Source organism: Haliaeetus albicilla, chromosome 5, assembly GCF_947461875.1.
Source record: "Haliaeetus albicilla chromosome 5, bHalAlb1.1, whole genome shotgun sequence".
In the NCBI taxonomy this organism is placed as follows: domain Eukaryota; kingdom Metazoa; phylum Chordata; class Aves; order Accipitriformes; family Accipitridae; genus Haliaeetus; species Haliaeetus albicilla.
In genome coordinates, this window is record NC_091487.1 from 31,435,497 (window position 1) to 31,462,625 (window position 27,129).

The 27,129-nt window shown below is 35.5% G+C and overlaps 1 protein-coding gene across 2 annotated transcripts in view; it reads left to right on the forward strand.

Annotated features, from left to right (window-relative positions):
* PRKD1 (protein kinase D1) overlaps positions 1–27,129 on the forward strand; it is a 151,735-nt gene that overhangs the window by 53,728 nt on the left and 70,878 nt on the right. For both annotated transcript variants that reach the window (XM_069784060.1, XM_069784061.1), the window contains exon 2: positions 24,237–24,375. In XM_069784060.1, the coding sequence (XP_069640161.1) occupies positions 24,237–24,375 (139 nt within the window). The remainder of the gene's footprint in view (positions 1–24,236; positions 24,376–27,129) is intronic.

A 27,129-nucleotide genomic window follows, 5' to 3' on the forward strand; every position in this document is an offset into this window, starting at 1 on the left:
AAGGGAGTGGCAATAAGTTTTGTTAGCATCCAGAAGAAAGAGGGAAAGAGAAGTACTTGTTGCTTGTGCAACACTGAGGATTGCTTGAATTCCTACTTCATCACAACTGCAGCAGTACTTAACTTTTTTTCCTCTTCTTTTTGCCAGCAGCTCATTTGCCAGTGCTGATAGGTCAGTCTAGATTGTAGTTCCAGTGTACCTGAGAGACAGCACCTCAGAAATAAATCTTTTGTGTATGAAAAACTCACTTGGGCATTTACCGTTAACAGAAATAGCTTGTTATAAAAATATCTAGACTGAATTTTCGTAATATATATAGATATTGGTACAACAGAGAGACATTATAGTAATACAGATAGGTATATTATATAGTAAAATGTTACAAAAAATACTAAGGTCAATAGGAAAAAAATTTCTGGGCTGATGAAAATAGAATTAATGAGTTTGGTTTCATATTTGTCTTAATCTGTAAGAACTTTCTGGAGGAAAGCTTGCATTATTTGATTTATTTATCATATGTATTAAATTATTTGCACATTAGTAAAAGTTAATGCTTTCTACACAATTTCTTTACCACAAGATAGTACAAAACGCTGTGAAAATTTATCTCTGGGAGATTTCAGCAGGTTTCAGCTATATATCAACTTGGCTCAAAAGATTTTTGTGTTGCCTCAGCAGCTTATTCATTATGCCTACTTCTAAGAGGATAAAACTAATTAACAGATTAGTAATACCTTAGTATTTTGGTACGATTAGTAGCAACATGGATCTGTTTTTTCCTTTAGATTCAAATAGGATTCTAGGACTGGAAAGGATCTCCTGTGTTCTCATCTGCTGTTGCAGAAAATCATATCATTTAGCTTGTGTCCTGAAATTGTCAAACTTGACTTTTAAGAAGATTTGGCTTCCTGCCCCTCGTGCTTTAGTTGGAAAAGCTATCCAAAAGATAAATTTCTTTGAAGCTAAGGAATCTTCTTTAAATATGTAGCCTGACTCTCTTACTAGTCACCTGATGTTTACTTTTGTTAGGCTGTATCTTGGTGGTTTTTGTTCTTTTCCTTCTGTTCTGTATCTTGATATATGTGTAAACTACTATTATCTTCTCTTTCAGATTCATTGAGACAGATTAACCAACCAAAACTTAGTCTCATCCCGTAAGATACACTACCATTTCCTTCATCATGCTAGTTTTATCATCTTTCCAAGTACTCAATTTGATTATTTATTTATTGACAGTGGAGTGTAGGGATTGTGCATCATACCCACACTGAAGTCTTACCAGTGCTTTTTACTGTGGCACAAACAGATCCCTCTCAACTGAATATGCCTAGAACCTAAGGTACAGATTGTTTTTAGAGGCACACCTCCATTTTTGTACTTAGGTTTTATACTTGGTTAAGATTAGATGTAACGTTGTACTTCTTGGTAAAATTGTAAAGTTAAAATATCAAGGTTAACATCGGACCTTGCATCCTTGTGTCACATCTCTTAAAAAAGGTGTTTCTACCTGGGCTCTGCTTTGCTATAAACGAGCACGAATCTTTTATTTCAGTAGACATAATTTTTGTTAATTGACTTCTAAAATTTAGTTCAAAACATTCTTTTATGATTCAGTTTCTGTTGTATGTGAGGAGAGCCGGCCATTGTTTAACAACCTGACAGTATGTTTTCACCAGATATGATGAGACACTGTTGACATCTAATTTAGTAAGTAATTGTGAACACAAGAGTTGTTTCTGAAGGAGTTTATGGTGTGTTCAAAAGGGTGAAAGAGGTTGTTTGACATGATATGCTCCTCTTTCCTGAGTTGCCAGTCTAAATCTGTATTTTATACCTTCTGTTCTACCTGATAGAGGGGGCAGGAGTATCTCTGGATTGTACTGGTAACGCATGTGAAATATATGAGATGACAGCAAGAATCTAGTGAAAGCTGGTTTTCTGCTGCATTTAATAATAAAAAAAAATAAAAATTAAAAAAATCTTAGTGGTAGAAAGAAAAATTGTAGATGGCTTGTATCAGAAGTTGGGGTGCAGGTGCTAGAAGTCTTTGGTTTTAGTCCATATGTGTGTCTGTCCTGTTTTCTAGCCTGTCATTTTCTTTTCCTTTGAGCAGTCTGTAACACTGCTAGATTGTCTTCCACTTTTCTGTCTCATCCATTCCTAGGATATTTGCAGCACCTTGTAGTTGCTAAAAGCCATCTAAAAGATATCGTTGCCTAGCCAGGTCTGGTGTGCTAGGATTTTATCAGTGTATTTAAAAAAAAAATAAATTTTTTTGTCTTTTAGCACTGGAGGATATCTTACCTGTTACACTAGGTAGCAATGCATAAAGGAAGTCACTGATAGTTAAAAAAAGTAAGCACGACATATACGAAACAGGTAAAAGTAACAGCCTAAGAAGTGTTTGAATTTCAACTGCTATCCATGGCCTTTGATATACTATAATTGTGGATATAAATTGTGAAGTACATATCCTTTTTCACTCTCAGGCCTCGCAAAGAACCCTGGTTGGAAGACAGAATCTAAAATGCTCCTTTCTGCTCTCCTTTAGGGGTAGGAGAGATTGAAGTAGTTGTTGGGTATGAGACCCAGGTTCTCCTTCATTGCAATTCTGGAATCAATGTTCAAGGAATTTTGTGCCCTGTTTTCCTCTCATACACTCATTCACTGGCATTGGCCAAACCTACTGTTCTTGTAATTTAAATTTGTCCTCCATATTATATCCTCCTTATTCTTCTCCCTCTAATCATAGTTGTGAAGGTTAAACAATTAGAATCAGTTAGTAAAAATAATCTATGTCGCAAGCTTGCTATTTTTGTCATTAGGGAAAAAACCCTCTGAGCTGATGATCTGCTCAAGCCACTGTAAAGAGATGCATTATATGCTAGTATAAAGACATAAACTCACTTTTTTCAGTAACAAATAATTAATTGTTAAAAGATCTAGATTTTATAATCTAATTTAATTTCAGTGATCACTTTGCTGTATACATTTTTATTTATTTCCAAATCTCAAGGGAAGACATTCATGTAAAATGATGCTGATACATGGTGAGTTACTTAGCCAGTGCGGTTGGCAGGCGTGGGACTCTGTGGTTTAGTGGCTTCTTGTATCTTTGTGCAGGCACAGACTTTGGAGGAAGGAGAAGGGGGGGAGGGAAAGGTGCATTTGTTTCCTGATGATTATGTTTTTCTTCAAAATACAGTTGATAAGTTTTGGGTTTTTTTCACTAATTTGCTTCTTGCTATTTTGAAATTTTCCTAAAGACCCTGTTTCAGAGATGACTGCTGCATTTGAAATACAGGACTGTATGTCTCTTTGAAATGCCATTCTGTTTAGAAAGAACACCTACTATTTAAGTAAAATTATAGTGCTCTGAAAGCAAAAAAATAGTCTTTTGTCACTCTGGTATATTTATGCATATTTCATTTTAACCACAAGGATTTTTTTTCCAGTTTGGCAGAAGTAATCATTGGCAGAAGTAATCATTGGCAGAATGATTTTTTTTTTACTTTTTTAAATACCAGTGTGAAGACTTCTCTTTCTGTTTAAAAAGCCCTCTTAACAGCACAGTTCATTCTTTTTTTTTTCTTTTTTCTTTTCTTTTTTTCAGCTTTTTCATGAATACAACCAGTTCCATTCAGGATCAGAGATTCCATTGTTTTGGTTTTGTGGGCTTTTGGTTGAAATCAAGTGCTTTTCTCTCAAAGCCAGCTGTAGTTCAGGGGCAAGGGAGGAGGAGGTGGCTGCTGTGGTATGGGGAAGTTGGCACGGACTCTTTGGTTCTTAAACTCAGTAGGCAGACCAAACTATGGGTGATTTGTCCTCACCCAGACTTTTTTTCTGAGACAACCAATGCAGAATGGTCATTTTCCTCCACTTTTGTGGTTGTAAAAACTTCAGAGCAAAAACGGAACTGGCCTGTATTTAAGATGAGATTTAACAAAATGTAGGCAAGTTTGTAACTTGGAATGATTTTGAGTGGTGCTGAGGAATGATAGATGTATTATCATTGTCTTCTTCCCTTTACAAGAAAATAAACAGTTGCAAAGAATATTTCTAGACTACTCCTTGTTTGTCTTTTAAGTGGTTTAAATTAGAAGCCCCACCTTGCATATCTGTATTTTGTGCTGTATCATGAGAAATAATCAGTTTTTATGGCTTTTCTGAAATGTAACTTTTTCTGAGTAGTGAATTTTTTGGCTTTCTGAAGGAAGTTATCTGCACAGACTTCTGTAGGCTGTAAACAGAGGTTCTTGCTACAGCCAGGTTTGTGGTTGTGGGCTAAGAGGATGTGCAGTCTCTAATCAGATAGGTCCAAAGAAGGACCAGTGGGTGGGAAGGAGGGAATGGTCAGAAACCAATATGCACAATGTAAATTTGCACATAATTTGAATGTGCACCTGTCTGTGGATATGAAATCCACATCCGTGCATGCAAAACTGTTTCTGGCCCCAGTAATTTGGTCTATATTCAGATTTGACTCTCCATAATAATACAGACATTTTGTTTCTACTTCTTTAAGTTTTCTTCTTGCTACTTGTTGATTTTCTCGTTCTCACTTTACCAGATTTCAAGTTTATTTGTGAATAATAAAAAAAAAACCCAACCCTTTCTGTTCTGTGCATAGGTGATACACTGGCGGAAATGATGTTGCTGGTGAATCATTTGGTGAGGAAAATATAATTGATCATACAAAACAGAAATTCTGCTTACATTCGTCCTCTTAACAGACAGTTATATATTTCAGTCTTTCCATTTGACTTTTTTTTTTAGCTTTCTTATTTTATTGTAGGTTTTACTGTGGTACAGGTTGCGAATGGTCAGCACAACAATAAGAAATGAATGTGAACAAAGAGAATCTAGTTCCTAAAAGTCAATTTTAACTTTCCACGCATAAGAGCAATTAGAAGATGCTTTTAAAAATCATGGCCTCAGTCACTTTACCCTGTTGAAAATTCCAAAAAGTCAGATTGATGTGCATTATATCCAGCTTCAAGTGCCTGTTTACCTTGTTGGAGTATAGCAATTAATGATCAATGTGTGCTTCTAATGGTGCATTGTGTAAAGTGAATCAAAGGTGACATAACCCATGAAGCATTCTTTGGTGATTGCTTTAGGCTTCTGAAATGTCATTTGTTGTTATGAAGACATACATGTTGGCAGTTCAAGATAGCATGCTGGATCACTGTACTCAGATCAGTGCTTATTTGAAGTGTTTATAGCTTTGCTCTCACACAGTTGTGCAGTCACCATTTTAGAGGCAAGAAATAATTGAGGTGAAATTACCTGCTGATAATACATAATTAGTTGAGTAAAAGTATTCATTGCTGTGAGGAAAAAAGAGAAGCTGTTCAAGAAACACAAATATTATCTCTGAAGTACTTTCATAAACATTGCAAGGAAAAAACCCTCGAATTTTCTCTTTGCATTTACAGAGGATCTGATTGAATGAAAGGGATGTGTTTGTCATAATCTTAATAACACATCCATCCATTATTTCATGACTTAGTGATGCATCGTAAGAATGCTGACACTAGTCGAGAATCAAAACAGTTGAACATATAATGGGAAAATACTTAAATTTATGTTTCTAAATGATCATTAAGTGTTCTTGTTACCCCTTCAGTGCTTGAGGAGTGGGTAGAAATGTTGGGAGCTGGGTGGAGTGAAGGGTGTTAGGTTGCATGTGGGTAGTGAGCATACTGCAGTAGACGTTTGTGTATGGAGCACCTTGAACGTTCAGTGTTGGGCATGGGAAATGCTGGGTAAGTATCACGCATAAAGGATGTAGAGCAGAAGCACCCAGCTGCAGCTGCTCTGGCGTGGATTGGACTTTGGCATATTCTCTGAATCCTGCACTGGCCAGGAGTCTGTTCCTCATGGTGTGCACTGAGAATTCGTGGCTTGCTGCAGCACTTAGGAGAAATGAATGCGGTCAGAGCTAAATGGATTAACGACCACTATTTCTGAATGAAAACATGGAATTACTCTTTTTAGTTACTTGTCACTTTACTTGCCCCTTTCCTTTGCTGTGTAAGAAAAGATGGTGGGGAAGAAAGGGGGGGGGGGTTGAAAGTTGAACCAACAAAACAAAAGTTTTGGTTTGGTTTGGTTTTTTGTCTTGCTAGAAAAGATGACTGTCTTAGCTATGAGCAGAAAATTCAAATAGCTTAACTGAGTTACTGGATTGTAAAATGGTGATGAATGAGGCTGGCTGTGCTGTTCCCTGTTTTCCTTTCATCAGAAGTTAGTCTCCTAACATTTTTACTCCACGTTTGTAGGGTCATGCAGCTTACGTGACATACAGGTTTCTGCCCTCTTCGTCTGTGAACCTTACTGCCCATCTTCCTGCTTCTGATCTATTACAAAAAACGAAGAGGGGCCACGAAAACTTAATTCTGTATATTCCTCTCTGAGATCTTGTTCGCTCAGCTGCTGGTAATACAATCTCCTGCTCCCTGCAGACTTCTAGTTGCTAGGAACTTCTTGTATTAAGTGTCTGGCTCCTCACCCCTGGCTGGCTGTATGCCAAATGGCTGAGACTTCAAGCAAATGAGATTATTTTACAATGACTCGCTTGTTATTAGAACTTAGAAGGGATTCTTTACATGTTAGATGAAGGTCTGAAAAGTTCTCTTAGTTTAATGTGACAGCTGCTTTTCCCCTGGCAGAAGCAGAATTTTGACTTTGCTTGTAGTACTCTTCAAAATATTGTGGTTTGTGCCAAAGACTTCAGTTTCTCTATAAAAGGCAGGAAGCCATAATTTCCTTGCTGTAAGCAATGTATTTTTAATATGGTATTCTGTATGAAATTACCCTGCGAAACAGTAGCTTCAAGGAGCTGATTTACCTTTTTGTTCTAGGTGTAAATTTCTTTTCTGCAGCATTTATAAGTTAACAGTTCTGACTAAATAAGAAAAAAAAAATCATAATATTGTATCATTATTTTATGGCCTTGTTTTAGCCATTGTTAAGAAGACGACTCTAAAAAAAACCCATGCTCTCTTAAAATTCCAGCATCAATTGTGGAACACAGTTCTGCAACTGAAAATTGTAACACTGCACAATGAATAAAAAGTACATGTAAAAAGATTTTTTAAAAATATAGAGTGATGCTGTTTTTGCAAGAAGGCAGGCCAGCACTTGAAATAAAATATTCAGAGACATGATTAAGTCAATATGTATTCACAAAAGCATCTACAATTTTTTTTTTTAGCAGCAGGAGAGCTTCAATCCCATCAAAACCAATAGGCAACCTATTTAAAATCCAGCGTCAGAAGGGCAGAGCCATGAGAAGTTCCAGACACTTGTTGACCCTGAGAACAATACTGTTGAATATTGATCGCATTGTATGAGAAGAGATGAGATTTAGTGAGTGTGAAATTCTGTACTGGAAAAATTAAACGCTTAAGTATTGCAAGATGAGAGTGGATAGTTGAAGATGGGCAAACCCATGCAGGAATTTAGGGTTGACTGTGTTCGTTTCATCTGTTAGAGATAGGATTTCTAAGATGCATATCCCAGACATATTAAACTCTAAGGCAACTTTTGTCTTGATGTTTAAAAATATTCTTGAGGCAGATAGGTCTGACTGAAATTAAACTGTCAAATAATCTGTCAGTACTAGTTGGATGGGGGTGGACATGTATTCACCCACACTGAGATGCAAAAACTTCCCTTGTGAAATGTGGCAGCTATGTAATGTTGCAGAATAACTCTAAACAACAGTTCAGGATAAAAAATGGGGAAGTGTTTCTCCAGTTGAACTTGAAATGGGAATTTTAGATAATCAGAAAGGAAGGTCACAGGAATGTGACTTACAGAAAGGAACATTAAGCTGTAGGAATGTGCCTTGCCTTATGTAGTTTATTTTTCTTACTCTGAACTGAAAGTAATTTCTTTTTTTTTTTTTTTTTTACATCTTCCAGAAGAGTTGTAGATACAGGGATAGAAAGACCCAATAGGTTTTCCTCCTGTTTCAACTCAGGATCAGCTGTATCTGCACCCTTCTTCTCTATCTAACCCATTCTGAGAGCCTCCAGTGACGGAGATGCCACAGCCTCCCCAAAAAGTCATTGCCAGTTCTTAAACTATCCTTAATTCTTAATATTTAACTTAAATCTCCTGTGTATAAACTCTTTATTGGCTAACTAACAGAACTAAAGACTGTCAAAATTTCCTTCTATCTATTTTCTTTCCCCTAATCATTGCTTAGCTGTTTAAATCTTTCCTTTTATATCACATTATATAGAACTTTTTTTTTTTTTTTTTTTTGGTGCTGTCCTTGGACTGTCTCTGGGCATCCAGAACTAGACAGAGTAGTTACATTAGAGGTCTTGCCAATGCCAAAATGAGTAAAAAACAAAAAGAAAAAGATGCTCTGAGAAGAGTCTCAAGTTGTTAGCTTTCTCCAGTTAGCTTGACTGTGAGTGTTGTTGCTGAGTATGACATTATGGTAATTCATTCTAATATTTTTTGCATAAGAAAGGCCACAGGAGTTGTCTGAATTAATTCCTTTTCAAACAGAGTGTCTCTTTTAGAAACAAAAATCCAATAATGTAGAAATAGCACTACCATATTTGTTTTTCAGTGAGCACTTGCTTTAGCTACTTAAAATAAGAAAAAAAAAGGGGGGGGGGACACCAGCAAAATAATTGTTGTGTAGTCTAATTCTACATAGCCTCAGCTGTCAGAAATTGGAACTTGCTGTTTCTTTGTCTGCAAAGCAGATGAATCAATAGATAATCAGATTTTACTTTCTTGTACTAATGCTTATCAGAAATGATCAAATGGCATCCTGACCTTCCTTTAGAAATTAAACAGTTTAATCACCTGCTGCCACGTATTGTAGAGCATGTCTTTCAGTTCCCTAATTATTCTATCATTTTTCCCTGAATCCTTTCTCCAGTGTCCTAGTTTATTGAATTTTAAATGCTAGGTATGAGTAGACTGCCAGTTGCAGTTGCATCAGTGCCAAAAGCAGAGGTAATAAATCCATATACTTCTTTGGTATTCCCCGGTTTATGGCAAAAGCAATTCACTAAGAGCGCATGTTCATCTAATTATCCACTACATTAGCTAAATTTCATTATTGCCTTTCAGAATAGAGTCCCTGTTACATCAGAGCAGCTTGTGTTCCATGTTTCCAGGGGCCTGACATAGTATTTTACAGTCTGACTTTGTGTTGCTGTTAAGTAATGCTTGTGCAGTCTCCTCATTACATTACCAAGTTACCTAGTTTTTCCATAAGTCAAGGTGGTAGTAGTTAACTAGTAGTACTGTCCTTCATGTTTTCATTTGTGGAACTGTGTATCTTTTGTTCCATTATTTTGAGAAGTCTACAGTTATGCAGGTAGCTCAGTTTCCCTTTTTAAAAGGCAGCACATTAATTTTCATCCTCTCGATTGCTCCAGAACCCAACCATTGACATTACAGCTCTTTCAGTTTTGCTTTAAAGTTTTTTGGACTTGCCAATATAAGTGTACAGCTTCAGTGAGTCCTCTTCAACTGTTAGAAGTGTTAGAACGCAAAGTGTTTCCTCATTAATACCTAATACTGCCTTTTCCCAAGATGGGGGGAGGGGGGAAAGGAAAATGATTTGTAAATATTTATGGATGGTAGAATTGTTACAGTTCTTTTTGTTCCTAAAGTATTAGCAAAACTTTTAATGTGCCTTAAGTATGCTGACAGTGATATTTTCGCATATCTTCTGGCTTTCCTTAGTGGTTTTCTACTACTCTTAAGTTTCTATTTATATCTGTTGCTATCAACTTTCTGTTTTGAACATTATATTTCTGTATGTATGAGACATACACTTTAAAGCTCCTTTTGTGACCTGGGAATTTCTGTGTTTAGTGCAGTTATTTTTTTGAAATAAATTTAAAAAAATTAATTAACCTTAAGGTTTATTCATGTGCTTTTCTTTAAATTATTTTCCTGGTTCTGTGAAAGTGTTCCTAGATTTACAGAAGACTTAAACATACGTTTAATTTTTATGCCTGAGTGTGCTGAGAGGTTTTTCTTCAGTACGTACGTGTTATTAAAGGACCTACTGCATGCAAATTGAAACACACCAGCTACAGGCACTTTTGTTAAGAAACAATATTGCTGACATTTGGGGAGGGGAATCTTAGTTTATGCCTTTGCTCACAGGAGGATTTTTAATCTCTTAACTGTCCAGTTTCTGTTGAGTGCCCATTACAGAGACAGAAAATTGTTGTGATCTGTTTGTGATCCCATTCATCTTTCAGTGGTTTCTGTTTCCTTAGTGATCTTGTCCTAACCTAATGATTAGGACTGTGTTCAAAAAGTTTTTCGTCCTAACCTAATGATTAGGACTGTGTTCAAAAAGTTTTTCGTCCTAACCCAATGATTAGGACTGTGTTCAAAAAGTTGTACAGTCCAGCTTTGAAACTTTCAGGTAGGAAGGCCTAGAAACCCAAATGGCCTCTTCCTGAGTGACTCACTATCTAGAAGTCTGTATATATCTCTAGTATTATTATACAAAAGCTGCCATTTTTTTGTCATAACAAAAAAAAAATCGTGCTGTTTTCCTATCCTCACAGGTATTTCACAAGGAAAATCCTCTTGCATGTCACCGACAATGAATCCCAAACCTCCCGTGACATGCCTTACTCAGATCTGCAAAGAGATGCTAAATTTGCATAAAACAATTGTTCACAGGCGTTTCTGTCCTAATATTCTTTACTGGTTGTTCTGGACAGTTCCCTCTTAGTATTTTGGCTTTGCTAAGCCACATTTTGAATGGGGAATTAATGTGTATAACATGACACTATGAGTTCTTATTTATAAGTTAGTCATCTGACTCCCTGTACGGGCATGGTTCTATGTGTGCTCATGCTGAACTGGTGTACAACATAAGCATTCTCAGGGTTTTCTCCTGCTATAATCCCCTCCTGACTATATTCATTATAGGATTAGGGAGCCCAGTAAGCCTGCTATTTGGTGGTGTCTCTTTATCCTTTATTAATAAGGATCCTAGTTATTAATAAATGGAAGTAAAATATACAACTGACCAAGGAGAAAATTAGTTATTAGTACTAAAAGTTGAACCAACAGGCTTCTTACACTTAAAAAAAATTCACATTTCTATCAAATTCAGTAGGAGAGTGCCCTTTACAAATATTTTTCAAATGGCTCTTACTGTATTTTCTGAAATACAGAATTAACGTTGTGAGTGGATGAAAGAGTAAGTAATTTTCCAAATCTCTCTTAAAACTACTCAAAATGTAAGGGAGTTCTGCTTTTTCAGGAGGAAACCACGTATTTGGGAATGCTTTAATTAAAACAGTAGTCTGGATCAGAGCTTTTTTTTTCCTGTTTCTTTGCAAAAAAAAGTTTGGAATTTATCTTTAAGCAATTACCTAAACTGACATCTACCTTGAAGGAAAATAAGTGTATTTTGGAAGCAGAGTAGAGGTATAAAGAAGTGAGAATGATCTTTTTACAGATTGCACAACATGCAAACTACTTGGGTGCAGTCAAAGTTTCTGTGTGTGAGGTAAGAGATCTAGACAGACCTAATAAAGGTAAGAGATCTAGAGATCAAGAACATTTGTTCTATGTCTGTGTAGTCTATTGAGTTATGTACATGACTGAGTCTCCTGAATTGATGTAATTCTTGCTCAGAGATAGCTAAAACACATCTGGTGGTAGACTCTCACAGAAATGGGTTTTAGGTTTGTTTGTTTGTTTGTTTTTAAAATAATGTGTAGAATTGGCTCTTGAACTGGTTTCTTTTCATCTTTCTTAAATTAGGAGTTTGTTTTCCCAGGTGCAGTATATGGCATAGAATTAGTAAGACTGCAGCTTCAGAAACAGTGCATGCTTGTGAGCAAGGGACTCTTTAGTCACTGTCTTAAATCTTTTTTTGATTAAAGGAACTAGAAAAAATACTCGATTTTGTTAGTGATTCATCATGCTTTTTCTGCCTATTCCCTGAAGGGCATGAAAGTTTCTGCTCCAGTTCTCAACCTCCTTGGTGAGAACTGCAATCTGTTCGTGAAGCATCTACATAAATGGATGCCTGTCAACAATCTGACACTGTTGTCACGTTCTTCTCCTAAACGTTTCACAGGAAGCTCCGTAGTTCTGTCGTGGGGTGGACAGTGTTGGGCTGCACAGAGAACGTATACAAGAACTGTAGGAGCCTTTCTGCTGAGGTCCCTGTATTGCGTTAGAGAAATGTCGCATTAATGGATCGGTGTTAGTAGAACAGTGCTCCCAAACGTTCAGTATGAAATAACCAAGAAGACACAGACTGTTAGTGCTGTGCCTCAGTGCTTCTGCTGGTGAAAATTTTCCAGGAAATTATGGAGTATATGCAGATGTGGTATATGTATGTGATAATACTTTTGGCTCTAACAGGATGTGAAGGCCAGTTTCTCTTTTGAGTATCATTGTTGTGTGTTTATTATTATTACTTTTCTAAATACTCCTGTTGAACTAGCCTCTTCATCTACATGATAGAGAAGTCAGCTACACAAGTGTGTGTTGATTTGCATGGCACATGAGCTTTTAGAATTTGTATGTGAAAAAATTATTTGAGTGTTTTCTCAATGTCTGAGTTATTGGACTTATTCTTTCTTTACATCCATTTGACTCTGCGTCATCTTCATTGCATTGGAAGCTGTAATAGAATATTCACAAAATACTGAGAAAGTATCAGTAAAAAAGCTAACTCTTGGAGAAGATAAATTGTATTTAAGAGTAAGATGTTATTTTAAATTAAGGCAGTCTTTACATGGTATTAGTGAAAATCAATTTCCAAGACATAATCAACATCTATTTTTGGTAACTCATTACATGCAGTAATTCAGAATGAAGTATTTCCACAAAAGTCTTAATGAAAAATAAATCCAATCTTTTAATGGAAATGGAAAAAGTTATATTAGTGTCTTGGGGTAGCACAAATAGTTACACTAATTATGCTGAAGTTCTCTTTGTTTGAGAGAGAAGTGTTATTATTTAAGATTTTTCATGTTTAATTGTGTTGAGCTGTGGTTGGTTGACCCCAGCCAGCAGCCACTTGCCAGACTCAGTTCAGGAGCAATGAGAGAAAACTCCCCGCCCCTGCACCAAGTCTGCAGATTATTTTAAAATCACTAAAGCAACATTACCGGGAATCAGGATCTACAAAGTCACCATGATTTTACTGAAGTTTTCAATTGCAACCACACAAGTAAAATTTAACAACTTTTTTGAGCCATGTTTCTGGTGTGTCAGCTTTGCTTTCTGTTTGCTCTTGGGTAAAAGAGTCTAGATTTGAAAAAAAAATGCTGTGTAGTGTTGTTAAGATGCTTTTTTTTTTGATTCTCTGCTTATATCTCTTGCCTCTTGCCCTGAACTGGGAGTTTTTTAAGTCTGCATACAAGTAGCTTGAGTAATGTGGTATATACTCTATATTTTTGGCCGTGAGCAATTTGAGTGACAGAAGGCAAGCCGACGCACAGTGGCAGAAGGCATAGGTAGCAAGAGAACGTGTTTCTTTAAAGATACTGTGCAAAGGAAGCAACTCCTTCCCTGAATGGCCACAGGGAACAACCTGTACTGAAAGAGGCTGACAAAAAGGTTGCTCAGAGGTCAGGCTCTCTCTAAAATAGCCACGTTCCTATATTTCACCATGGCCATGTTTCATCTGTTTCACGGATATTTCTGTAAGGGAGCTCAGCTGTATTTTTCCTCTGTGTTCATCATTGTTCCATAGACAGCAGCTGCAGGAAAAAGTTGTAGTTTGATGCCCGTTCAAATCAGGGTGTGTGGGCAAAATACTCTGTTCCTGATCTGAGAGAGATGAAGGAACCTGTTTTGTGCAGCAAATCACTGCAGCGAACAGAATTAGCAAAATATTTGTACGCACATATTTGTTATCTAAAATACTGTTTACATCATGAACAAGAATAAGTTTGCTCCTTCCTCACAGGCCTCTTGGAAAAGGCTTGTTAACTTCTGTGCTGAAGGTATCATGCTGTGCTGTATAGAACATGTAATTAATCAAGGATTGTAGTAAAAAAAGTAAAAAGAGGAATAAATACTGTAAATAGGGAATGACGCCACCCATATTAAAGTGTTAGTGAAGTAGTTTAACTGATGTTAGGAATGTTCCAAATGCTGATGGTTCTCTGGAGTAGATATATCTACAAATAAATCTTTAAATAAACCAAAATGAGAACAGAGGCTCAAGCACTGGCCCAAAATCATGTAAGCTTTTCAGTTGTTTAATTGTGTGCTTCCTGATATAGTTTGGATTATGCCAAATCACACTCTTTCAGGTGGTGCCCAGACATGGTTTGGGTCCTAACATGTGTAAGGGACTGTTTAAAATAAGCAGTGGGAATGTTGTCTCCCTGTTTCTGGAGAAAGGTCAGCTGTATGACAGTGAGCTGTTTCCCCGCCACTTAGTCTCAGATCCAAAGAACGGTTCCTGGCTGGTTTAGTGCGTATAATCTTAGAAACTTCTCTGTTTCACTTAGCGATTAGATCGGAAGCAAACTTACCAACACTTTTTTGGGAACACAAAGGCAAAAAGGGAGCAAGGACCTATACTGCTGTTCCCATTCACTGGTTTAACCTTTGTAAACCTGGCTCCTTGCTGCTCTCCTCAAGGCTCACAAGACCTCAAGTTCTGTCTGATGCTTCTGTTCTACATGTATTTTCTTTGCTCTGGTCATCTCTCTTCCTAACCTTTCAAGGTTTTTTCTGTTGCTTCTTTACCTTTCCAGTGAAAGATCTTTGTTCATTGATCATTTGTCTTCCTCTCTATACCTGTGACAAATGGGCTTTTCCTAAGCCTGTCTTGGGTGGTACTGCAGTGCAGACAGTATCAAGATGGTTAGTACTCCTACTTATATTTTCTCATACTTACTTTTCTTTCCCGTACAACCAAAAGCTGATTGCCAGGGGAAAAGAGACAAGAAAGAAGGGAACAAAGGAAAGGAAATAGGCAGGTTTGCCTTTTCTTGCTGTTTGGCTGCCTGGCAAGTGCAAAGGCAATCTAGAGAGAGTCACCATTTCTGAGATGTCTTAAGCACAGCACGAAACATCCTGGAATGAGGTGGAGATACCACTGCTGCTGGAGCAGCCACTAGCTCCTGCTCTTCCTCAGACGTTACTGTATAAATTCTGTGTAGCTATATAGTGTACACTTCTATTTAAACGCCAGAGTTTGTGTTAGTTTGCAGTAACTGTAGTGGTGCATGTGAAGAAAGTCTTTTGAATCCTAACTGATTTTTATTTTTATTTTTTACAATAAATCCATGAAGTCTTGTGGTATTTTCTTTATGCATAAAGGAAAGACTAATATTTTCATGATAGCTTTGCGCTTGGTAAATAGAGCCTTTTAAAAATCTCTCGAGTTTTGCAAGTGAGTTAATAATGACTGCCACAATTAAATGAGAATTTAGGCAGTCTCATGGCCAAAAATTCTCTGCTTTTCAGTATCATGAATTTGCTGTGTTGTAACCTCTGTAGAGAAAGGAAATCCTGACTTCTAAAAATAAATCGCATTGTTATTTTAAGAATGTGAAAGAAGAATGTTTCATCTTGGTTAATATGATTGTTTAAAAAGTTTTGTACGTTTATATCTTTATTTTAAAACAGTTGTATCAATGTAAGATTATTTATTAATTTATTTATTTCCTTTTAAACGAGTTAGGGTTAGGACAACACCTTGTTTAGGTTAGGTCAACCTAATTTGTGTTCTAGCAAGTTAAGTTAGGTCAACAAATACTCAGCATGACTCAACTTCTCCACACGCTATGAAGATATTGTTTAGCCCACAGTCCTTGTGTGTGCTGGATCATTATCTTTGTGCTGTGAAAGACTTCCAGGTTTTATCAAGGTTCTTGGTGCTGTTACGGTAATCACTAAGGACTTCTCTTAAGAGGAAGGCTTGTAAAAATCTAACTAATTTAGAAGTAAAAAATAGCTACTCTTTAGAAGGAAAAAATAGTTATCACTAAAAGATATGTAGGTCAATTTAATGTTAAGAAAAAAGTTAATGAGGACTGAAAAAGTTTAAAAGACAACTCTCGTTACTTCCTAGAATAAAGCAACAGAAACTATCCCTTACAGGAAATGTGCAAAATTGTAGTAATAGACAAAAAGACAGAAACAAGAAGAGGATTTTTTTTTTCTTTTGCACCTTTAGCACTGAGAACCTATCTGCCTTTTTTATTACAAAAATGTGACAATTTTAGTATGTTGAAAGAAGTATTTTTGCAAAATGACCACAGCAACACACTTTTCTGACTATTGGATTACATTAGTAATTACAGTGAAACCAGCATCAATATTTAGAGTACGTTTTTTCCAGCTTTTCCAGATAAAGTTCTTCATGTGGAAGAAATTTATTTCTCCTCAGTTTTTCATTTGAGGTATCTACAGTGCTAATCTTCCAAATGCATAGTTATTAAACCAAACTGGTGAGAGAGTTGTCTCACCTTAGACAGTCTCACCTTTCCTTTTAGTTCATTTCTATTAGAAATTATGCTTTACTACAGAAAGAGGAAGGCTGAATAGGTTCTCCATTCAAATAACTATTTATATGATTAATTAATGAATGCTTCCCAATTCAGATTGGCAATATGCTAAAATTTAGATATATCAGATCTTTTAAAGTTCTGTTTCTTTAATAATAAAACCATTTGATTGTCACAGTAATTGGATAGAGTTTTTAAATATCACCAAGTTTTTTTTCAGCAGTTTGGTTTTGATCCTTGTATTGAGAACACTTGTTAATAAGGCAGCACAATTATGGACTTATGTAGTTCAGCTTGTGTCTGCATGTGGATGGAGGTATGCCATTGAAACTATTGACGGATAAAATGGATAATGAATTAAGTGAATTACTGAATACTTATAATTAGAGTTTCTAGTTACTGAAATTTAATATGAGTCTGCAATTTTTTTGTAGTATCACTTGAAGACAAACCCAGAATTTGCATAATCATTTGGCTTCTGTACAGTTATTGGTGAAATATTTTGGTGAATTTTCTTGAGATGCTTACAGTTGCTAAGGATAAAAACACTTCAATGATTGCTTCGGCTTTGGTATCTGCTGAGGAAAGGTTAGTGCCGAGCCTCCTTTTGCCCTGTGTTTTATGGATAGTCTGCTGCCATTGTACCCACAAGCTGGGCAATACCAAATTATTATTTGAGATCCAGGTTTTTTTCACCTGAAAAAGCAATTTAATTTTTTTTTTTTTTTTTTTTTTTTTTTTTAAGTCTTATGGGTAGGTAACAGTTACATGATATTTTCAGGAAATGAAAGAAGCAACAGCTTCAGTCTGCTTACGGGTGACTTCAAATGCTAGTAGTTTCCTGTTTTTTACCATAAAAGCTGCTGCAATATCATATAAAACACGTTTTATATGAACGTTTAGGTAGCAGTCTTTTAAGGCTCAATGTTTGGAATAAAAGCCTGTTATGCTTTTCCCAAATAATACACTTTTATTGTGGTAACATTACAGTACATGTAAGGAGAAACTATTGGCATAATATGAGACAAGCATTGTTGAAAAGGCAAGAGTGGGCATGCTGAAAACTGACATTTAGGTCTTTGTTGCTGAAATTTTTAAAGTAAACCTTAGGGTAATCACACCTCTCGAGAGGTATGTATATGCATTTTATTTCTTGTGGAGATGTAACTGATTAAAATCATACTAGAGTAGTATTCACAGTCTGTGAATGATCACTGCATCTACATTCAGTAAATATTAATAGTTTAAAAGCTAATAAACTAAAAAATCTAAATCACTGTTATCCAACAGTAAACATTCAGAATTGTATTCAGAATTGTAATACGTTTGCAATCACTGCAAGCAATAGTCATGAACGCTATCCTGTTAATAGAATATTTAATTTTCCTTTATGAAGTGGACGAGTAAGAAATAACTTGCAGCTTGGTCTAGAAACATAATCTTGCTAAAACTTCAAACAGTCCCCCTCTGGATCCATGAAAGCTGGTTTTTAAATGGAGATGATCTCTAAATGACAAGTTTTCCTCATCAAGTTGTCTGAATTTGACTTTACTATGACATAATTGTTTGTCTGCATGAATGCTATTTTACACTAATGACTGAAAGCTTTTATCCTGCAAAATTTTATGTGTGTGCTTTGTAAATAGTTACACTGATCATTAATAGTCAAATTGTAAGTCAATTCAGTGTAGCCCTGGAAAGGGCACAGAATCCAGATCTTCCTTGAAGTTTTAAGCCTGGTAAACAGTCAGTTTATTTACTGCCAGAATTTTGTTTCTTCATGGGAGTGATTAATTTTTTTTAAATGTCATTGGCAGTATGATGAAAAATAGTACATTGTATTTCCTTTCTTGCAGAAGAGCGTGTTATAAATTAGATAATAGTTTGCTTTGAGAGTAGTAGTTGTTTATATGTGGTATAGCTTTTACAATAGTTTTCCCGTAGTGTACTATGAAATCCCTCTGGTACATTACAGGCTGCTTACCAGTAATATAGAATGAGGGAGTGATACAGCTCTTCCACTGTAAGTCTATTGCACTAATATAATAATGAATGGCATCTACACAGCAAGGCTGGACAACATTAACTGCTCTTACAGCAAAGCTAATACTTGTACATCTTCTTAGGATAGTTTCTATTCTAATTTTTCAAAAACTTTTCTTGTATTAAATCACCGTTGATTTAGTAAATTAATGAACAAAACCTGTGGATGTATAATATGGTTTCCTCTATGATAATGACAGTTTTATTGAAAAAAAGTCATGCTAAGGTTACCTTTTTTTTTTTTTGACCTAATATCACTGTGATAGACATAAGCAAGATTTAACATTGCTTGTGGACAGGGAAAGTTGTACTTAGTAAGTAAATAAATAATATAAGAACTAGTAGTACACATTTAGCCATTTATTTTGTCCCCATTTATTCTCGATAGTAATTTTTTCAGCATCATAATCATTAAGTCATATGAGATTATCTACTTTATCCTTCTATCCTAACATCGAGAGAACAGCAGACAGATTCCTGACATTTGTTTGATTTGTTCTGGTAGAAAACCCTCTAGTAATAGACATTCCCTTTCTTAGGAGAACAATAAGATTTTTTAGAAATTCTTATCCTTGCAAAGCCTTCCTTGTCTATAGTCTAATTGCCTGTATTGTATACATTCCAGTGTTTTAGGTTTGCTAATCCTTAATGTTCCATGCAGAGGAGAAACAGATTATTCCATTCCTATCAGCACCAGTTGTTTATGTATTTAAAGACTGTAATCATTTATGCCCAGCTCCCAGACAGGGACTGCATGTGTCTAGGCTAAAGAACCTTCCTTTTTATGGAGGATATATCTAATATGATGTATCTTCCTAGTGGTTTTATGCATCTTTCATAAATTGACCTTAAGTTGCAAAGTTGAAAGGTCAAGTTTGGAAAATAGAAATACGGCTTTTAAAAGGATTCACATTGCACATTGGATATTCTCTTCAATAGTAATTGCATTCCTTCTTATTTGTATTTTCTTTTGGTTTGGTTTTTTTTTTAAAGTGGTTTTATTAAAAAATACCATCAGCTTTTCCAGAACTCAGTGTCTATGGTGAACCAGACTTTCAACTTATCTTCAGGTGTGCTGAACCTTTCATTCGTAGACTGAATATATTTTGTAGTTTTAAGTGTCTTAGAAACATGCTGTCCAATATTTCTTCTCTTTACACTGGAAAATATGTAATAAACAACAACATCAAGACTAGGGATAGACTTACATTAATACAGAAATTTTGCTAAAGTGCAAATCTGGAACCCAAATAGTTTGTAAGTGATAAAAATTATGTTAGCTAATCTTTCTCTCTATTGAAAAAAGGGGAGGGGGACACACACTTGAAATACACAATTAAACTGTGGCAGTTTTACAAGTTATTACGCTGTGAAGGTCATTTATCCTGTTCCAGTTGTAAACTAAGGCACCTGAGATTAAACCACACTGAAAGTGGTTTAGGAAGATGCATTTTATTTCACACTTGGAGTAGACAACCGATGTGTATATGGACAGTTGTGATGTCTTAATGACTACTGATGACTTGTTAAGCATCTAGAAATAGATCCTTTTCCAAACCCCATGCAAACAATTTTCCACTCTCCTGATTCTTACAGAAATATTGTTATTTCCTCATTATAGAAATTACAATGATTTTTTTTACTTCTGGTAATTCCACTTTAAGCAGCTATTATACCAAAACAAGGGCTTTTATTAGTGTTGAGAATTTAGATCCAATACTGTTGGGTTTAGTTAGCTTGGCTTTAGTTAGCTTTTAGGTATCTTGACATATATGCATTTCCTATTTTGCCCTGTATTTGGCAAAAATAAATGCTATTTATAGTGTTGTAGTACCAAGCAATGTGGCTGCTTTTTGTTTACTTTTGTTCGTGCATATCAACATTATTGCTGGCAGGAATAAGCTTAGCTGAAGGAGTATTTTTGTCACTGTTGCAACAGTTGGTCCTTATACAATGTTTTATTTGGAGAATCGCACCATCAAAATGGCTTTCATGGCATGAGATTAGTTTATCTGAGAAAAACTAACTCGAACCCAGAAGATAATTCTTGTATGTAATTTATGAAAAAATGTCGTGATTGAATTCATTTTTCTCTACAGAATATAATAAATGATACCTCAAAACATACATATTTATACATATATAATACATGTAATATAGCAAAAGCTTTTATAGGTAGAAAAAATAGAGCTAATTTGAAAGAACAAATTGAATGGGAATATAAAGAGAGAACAAACAATTTAAGTCATAATGAGCTTAGAGGGAAATGCCTGTACTATCACTGAAATCCAGTGAAATGAGAAAATTCTTTCAGTGTTTGAAAAGGATCAACCATGCCCATTTTGAAAGATAGTTCTAATTTTTTCACTGCTTGTGTAAAAGAAAATTCTCACTCTTATGGCATGCCATCAGGCTTGTATACTGTAGCAAGTTAGGAATCTGTTTAATTAAAATTATAATCCCACCGGGATTGCTTTCTTACGCACGTTCTAAATTTAAAGCATTTAGGAGAAGAGTGAATCTGCCCGCTGCCAGCTCAAGTGCTGGAGAGAGGGAAGAAGAGCTACTCCAGCCATGGAGCACCATGATATGCGCATCTGAGTGGCTCCAGCAGGCTTTTGGGCTCAGCTCGGTGCTGCTAGGTCAGACGTTGAATGGCTCTATAAGACACTCAGGTCTCTGTTAGTGCCTGTGTCACCTGCTTTTCTATTACCTAGGCTACGCTAGCACCTGTATGGATGAAGAGAGTAATTGCAGTTCAGATTACATCTCCTCTCGAAAGCTTTGATTCACTCCCATTTACACTTCATGTAAAGCAAATTTCTTTAAAAGCTGGAGTATCTATTTCTCATCTAAGCCATGAATTTAGTTCATTCTTGAACTAGAAAAATGCTTTTGGCACTAGGTTGAATAATTTATTATTTTCATGAAATTCGGAAATGATACCTTGACAATTAAGGTCCTTCAGCATTATTTGGCTTATTCTTACAGTTTTAATCCTTAATATTTACTGCATCTTAAATATGTGATACTTGAAATATTTCGTCTTCATGTTTGGAACTGTGGGAGAAAATGCTATTTAGGTTATGTTGTCTTTATGCAAGATTAAGAATATTCCATGTAAGAGAACTTTTTTTTAGGATTTTTGCACTGTTTCTCAGAAATTCCTCCCTTAGGTGAAAATTACTGATGTTACTATGTTTAGGAGTTGATTTCAATTATACTGAAACTTTAAGTCTCTTCTACCCCTTCTCCTTTAAGATGATAGAGGATATTACTTTAGCATTAAGATACAGCTATAGAGTTAACAGGAAGACAGAAAGATGCAAAGATTTGTGTTCTTGCATAATGAAGATTGGTTTTGTCTAAATTTTCTTTCCAAAACTCTGCCATTTTACCTTCCTGGTAAACTATGAAAATAATTTCAAGTTAATGTAGTGCCTTAATTACATCTTTTTTGGTAATTGTATAAGAATTGAATGCTTTTGATGTGTAGGCGCCAATAATAATGCCTGTGTATAGTCAAGAATGGTTCCTGGCTTCCCAGGAAAAGGCACTTTTCTAAGGAGAGTATGAAGCAAGTAGAAGGTGCCTGCACAGTGGAATCATCCAAATATGGCAGCATTTCATTACTTCATTGGTTATTTCATGACAAAATGGGACTTTTGGCTGGCTAACAACTCCGGTAGAAGTGTGGCCTATATGACAAGTTTTATTTTAAATAAACAAAAATTCAGTATCCATCTTTCCTAATTTTATTCCACCTGGTGTTTCTTCTGTAACCTTTGAATGTGGTAATGCATATCTCTTACAGAACCAGGTTATTCAGTGCTCATTATTTTTTTACAGAGAAATATGAAAATAGAGAATGCTTTTTTGCTCTTCTTAACAAGACTAAAACCATGCATAATGTTTTCAGAAGGCTACAGACCACACTTTTAGAGAGCAAGTTTTTGGTCCACATAAAGGTGGTAATCATCAGTGAGAAATACTTCGGAAATGTGAATTGAACATGGCATAGTAAGCCATTTTCAGTTTTATGAACACGGTAAAGTATACCTTGCTGTTACTGTGACTATTCATTCAACTGAGGTTGTGAATATGAATGGTTAACTGATTACTAGGAAAGTTTTACAAATACGGATCTTTTTTAATGTCTGTGATTGTAATGCCTGTTTAGAAATATATGTGTTGATGTTGTTGCCAACCTTCTCAAAGTTTGGCAATAGATTGCCCACTCTTTCAGTTCCTAATTAGTGGATGATAAAGGTGCTCAAGGAAATGGCCTTAAAATAGTATCTCATATCATATAGATAAGCAGTCTGTCTAGGATTTTTAATGTGGTGCACGGTGCACATGAACAAAAATTCTCCATCTTTAAACACATGCACTATAGCAGAATTTTGCAGATCTTGTGAGAATGTTTTATGTTTCAGAGTCTGGAAATTGTTTCTGTTCAGTATAAAACCTGTATGAATAACTATGTACAGCAACTTCTTTTTCAGGCAGGTAATGTGTCCAGCCAAGAATTAGCAGTGGATTGGTAATTGTGGTATATTCTGGAATAAGACAGACAAAACTCAAACCAGGCATCTGACCATTTTGTCTCTCTCCTTTCAGTGCATGCTTTAAAGCTTAAAAAAGCGCATAACTTTCTTGGGATACTTGGATAATTTGAAAAGTTTCCAGTAATCAGTAATGCATATATTGTTTTAAAGTACTTGCTGTTAGGTCCCTTCTATTCTGCATTCTCTTCAAAGTAATTATAACCTCAAAACCTGCCAGTTTATCTCTCGAGCTGTGCTTATTATTGTGTTTCTTTCATTCCATGTTGATAAAACTCCCAAATAATACATGGAGTAGTTCAGTGATGTAAAATTGAATTGAATCTTTTGTATCAGAAAAAGGGTTTCTTGACTGTGTTTTCAGAACAAAATCTTAGTTCTTTAAGTTGGGATCATGAAAAGAATTAACTCACATTTTTGTGCTGCAGCAAAAAAAAAAAGGGAAAAAAAAGGTGCTTAGATAATAATCTCAAGTTTAGTTTATAACCTCTGAGATTTTAAAAATCCTTTTTAGTTTCAACAGGGTTTAATCTGGTTTCAAACTCCAACTTCTTTGCATCGAAATAAATGACTATGGTTAAGTTTGGAAACATTGTTTTATGTGTCTAGTAACTTCAGTCTCAAGAGATAGGTATTTCCTAATGAGCAATCATTTAGGCATTGCATTTTAGGCAGAGCTGAAAAACATTTCTTCCGGCTTCAAGGCATCTTTTTGGCAGTAATCTGGGGAGAAATCATAGAATCATGGAATAATATAGACTGAAAGGGAGCTCCATAGGTCATCAAGTCCAAACACCTGCTCCAGGAAGGTCTAATTAGATCACCTTGCTTAGGAATTTGAAAAGTTATCAGTTGTGGCTAAGGGATGCACTTATTTCTCTCTGATTTGCTGGTGGATACCACATTGTTCAGAGGAAGAGAAAGGCAAATGAGCTTACTTGCTTGGGGGAAAAGCCATTTTCAGACCATAGTAATAAATATTGTCATATATGAAAAAATATATATCCTGTTTGGTACTAGTCTGAGAAATGGTCTAGTCTGCCCTAAAAATGTAATTATATATTAATTGTATTTTACAGTTATGTATTTTACAGTGTAGTAAATTCTCACTGGTTTGTATTTGCAGTTTCCCGAATGTGGTTTCTATGGAATGTATGACAAAATTCTGCTCTTCCGCCATGACCCTACCTCTGAAAACATTCTCCAGTTGGTGAAAACAGCTGCAGATATCCAAGAAGGAGACCTAGTTGAAGTTGTCTTGTCAGGTAACTAAAAAAAAATAAAAATTACTGTTACGCTTGCAGCTAAAAACATCCACAGTATTTTTGTACCAGTTAGGATTCAAGAAAAAGGAAATTTTGTTTGTGTGGACTTTCACCTATGCTGGGTCAAAATCTTTCTTAGATGTATATAGGCATATTATGCCTGCTAATTCTTTTTTTTTTCTATTGCACTGTATACTTTTTAACAACCTTATTTTGTCCATATTGCTAGTTAAGCAATGGGTTAATTTTAATGAGCAATATAAAATATACATATTCTACATTTTTAGAGGGAAAAATCATCCTGTGTGGCAGCACAACCCTTTTCAAAGAAGCACAGTAGAAACAAAACATAACAGGTAACAACAAAATACAATAGATATTTTAACCTGTACTTAATCAACAGAGTAGCTTGAAAATTAGAATTGGTCTTCACATATCTTGCATGAAGTATCCACAGTTTAATGTTTAGTATTGGATAGAGTGTACATTTTTCTATTAGTTGATTCAGTCAGTTCATAATCACCTATGGAGGAACTGTCAAGGCCATTCTTGCTAACAGTGACCTGGCTCCTTTGAAAGTAAGGATTTTTGGCTTTTACCTTATATGAAGTGCCATGAAAATGTCCACTGGCAATAAAGTAACTGCTTTTTCAAAGCCATACATAACAATGCCTGCCAGGACTGCTCTGACTCCTTACATGATTTATTTTTAAAATTAGGAAAGGAAGGGAAGAGGAAAAGTTAATTTCTAGGTGGGGAAGCAAATGAAATTATAGAAATATATATTATTTATGGATGGCTGTCAAAGAGGAGTGCTGGATGCTTCTTGTACAGGACTATTGATTGTGTGACAGGTATAAATGGCAGTATGTAAGGTGAAAAGGTGGAACAAAAGAAAATAAATATTTAGAGCCTAGGAAATACAAAAGTCAGAGGAGACAAGTTGTAAGTCTATGCAAAGCCAGAGAATGAAAGTTATAGTCTGAAGGTGACTAGCAGGTGAAGGGATGTAAGAAGAGATGTAGTATGAGTGAATCATGAGGTGAAAGGCTAAACTTTGGAGACAGTGAAATGACAAATGGATTTAAGGAGCATGTTTGGCCAGCAGAGTGGCCATAAAGAGTGGATTACTCTAAGTAGGAAATAAGCACAAATTATGTGACTGGAATGTAGAAGAAGTCTGGGGATGGCGTTAGGTGTCAATAGGAGTTGTCAAAAACTTTGATGTAAGAATTGATGAGGTATGTGACTAGGAATGGTGCAAAGTTTACAAGGGTATGCAGTAGAGTGAATGCTGGAATTGTGAAGATGTAAAGGTGGTATTTGATAAAAAAAACTTAGAAGATGGCTGAAGGGCTTTATTTTTGCAGTTGGAACATGCAGTTAGAGCATCTGAAAAGATGGTTAAAAATAGGGAGACACCTGTGTCATATAAAAGTAGAAATTAAATCTATGGAAGACTGTAAGATTAGTGAAGAGAAAGCTAAAGTCCTAATGGATGCTGAAAAGAGTGGAGGTAAGAGTTAGGTCACATAATCTAAGCCAACTGAGCTTTTAAATATAGTTTTCTTGTATAGGACCCTATTCCATACTCTTTGATTAGAATAGGAAGAAGTACAGTAAAGAATAATGCAAGTCATTCCTGTAAGTTATCATTCATCTTTTCCATATCAGGAAACAAATTTTTCCCTTTTGAAAAGATACCAGTAATCTCTGTTTCGTATTTCCCACAGAAAATTATTACTCCAGATCAGTAAATCAGATGCAGTGGAAAAAAAATCAGCAAGGAATTTAGTGCTTTATTTGATGTATTGTTTATATGCTTTTGAAATGGAGACCACGTATCTTCCAGTTTGCAAAACTTAGACAAGTAGCTGTTTAAATCTTCAGGAGCAGCACTTCATGCAGTACTTGCAAGTGATAAAGAACTGTACTGTTTAAAAGCATTAGGGGATTTATGGTTTTATTTTTTAGGTGAAGCGTCTCTCCACAAAAGTGGTTAAGTATAAGCAACTCTGCAATATTTAGAGGAAGGCTATTAAATCAGCACTGTGTGAAAGTGTGGGTGGTGCCTACAATTGCCCAAGATCCGTATATTTTTTCCTTTCACCCTCCAGCTTAAAGTATACATTGCTGGCCAAAGGTCTGGAATTTTTAATGTCACAAAAAACTGTTGTACTGTGTTCTAGTAACCAAATTTAAGCTAAAGGTAAATCCCCAAAGTGCACTATTATACACTTCCTAATAATTCTGTTAAACAGTTGTTGACAGTATTGATCAGCTGTATCATTTTATCTGGCTTTATTTATGATGAACTCATGAAAGAAATTTATCTTTGTTTATTACCTTCTTGTTACTGATTTACCTCACTTCTGTGATGGACTATTGCCTTTCTGCAATTCACTGACTGTATAAACTGTATCAAAAGTTGTGCAACTGTAGCAGTGTGTCATGATGGGTTAAAAAAGAAAAAGAAAATAGAGAATTTAGGGGATCCAAATCTTTTTGAAGGTAATTGTAATGGAGGGAATTCATAGATTAAGAAAATTGTTGTATCTTGAATAAATTTACAATGCAAACCACATGTGTAAGATTATGATGTATTGAGAACTAAGTATATTATCATTTTTTGCATGTTGTTTCATAGTTTTACAAGAAATAGGGTGTGATCATACCTGCATAGTTGTAGCATTTCTGAATCTTTAATTCTTGATTTCATTAACTTGTTTTCACTGAAAGTGATCAGTAGTTCTA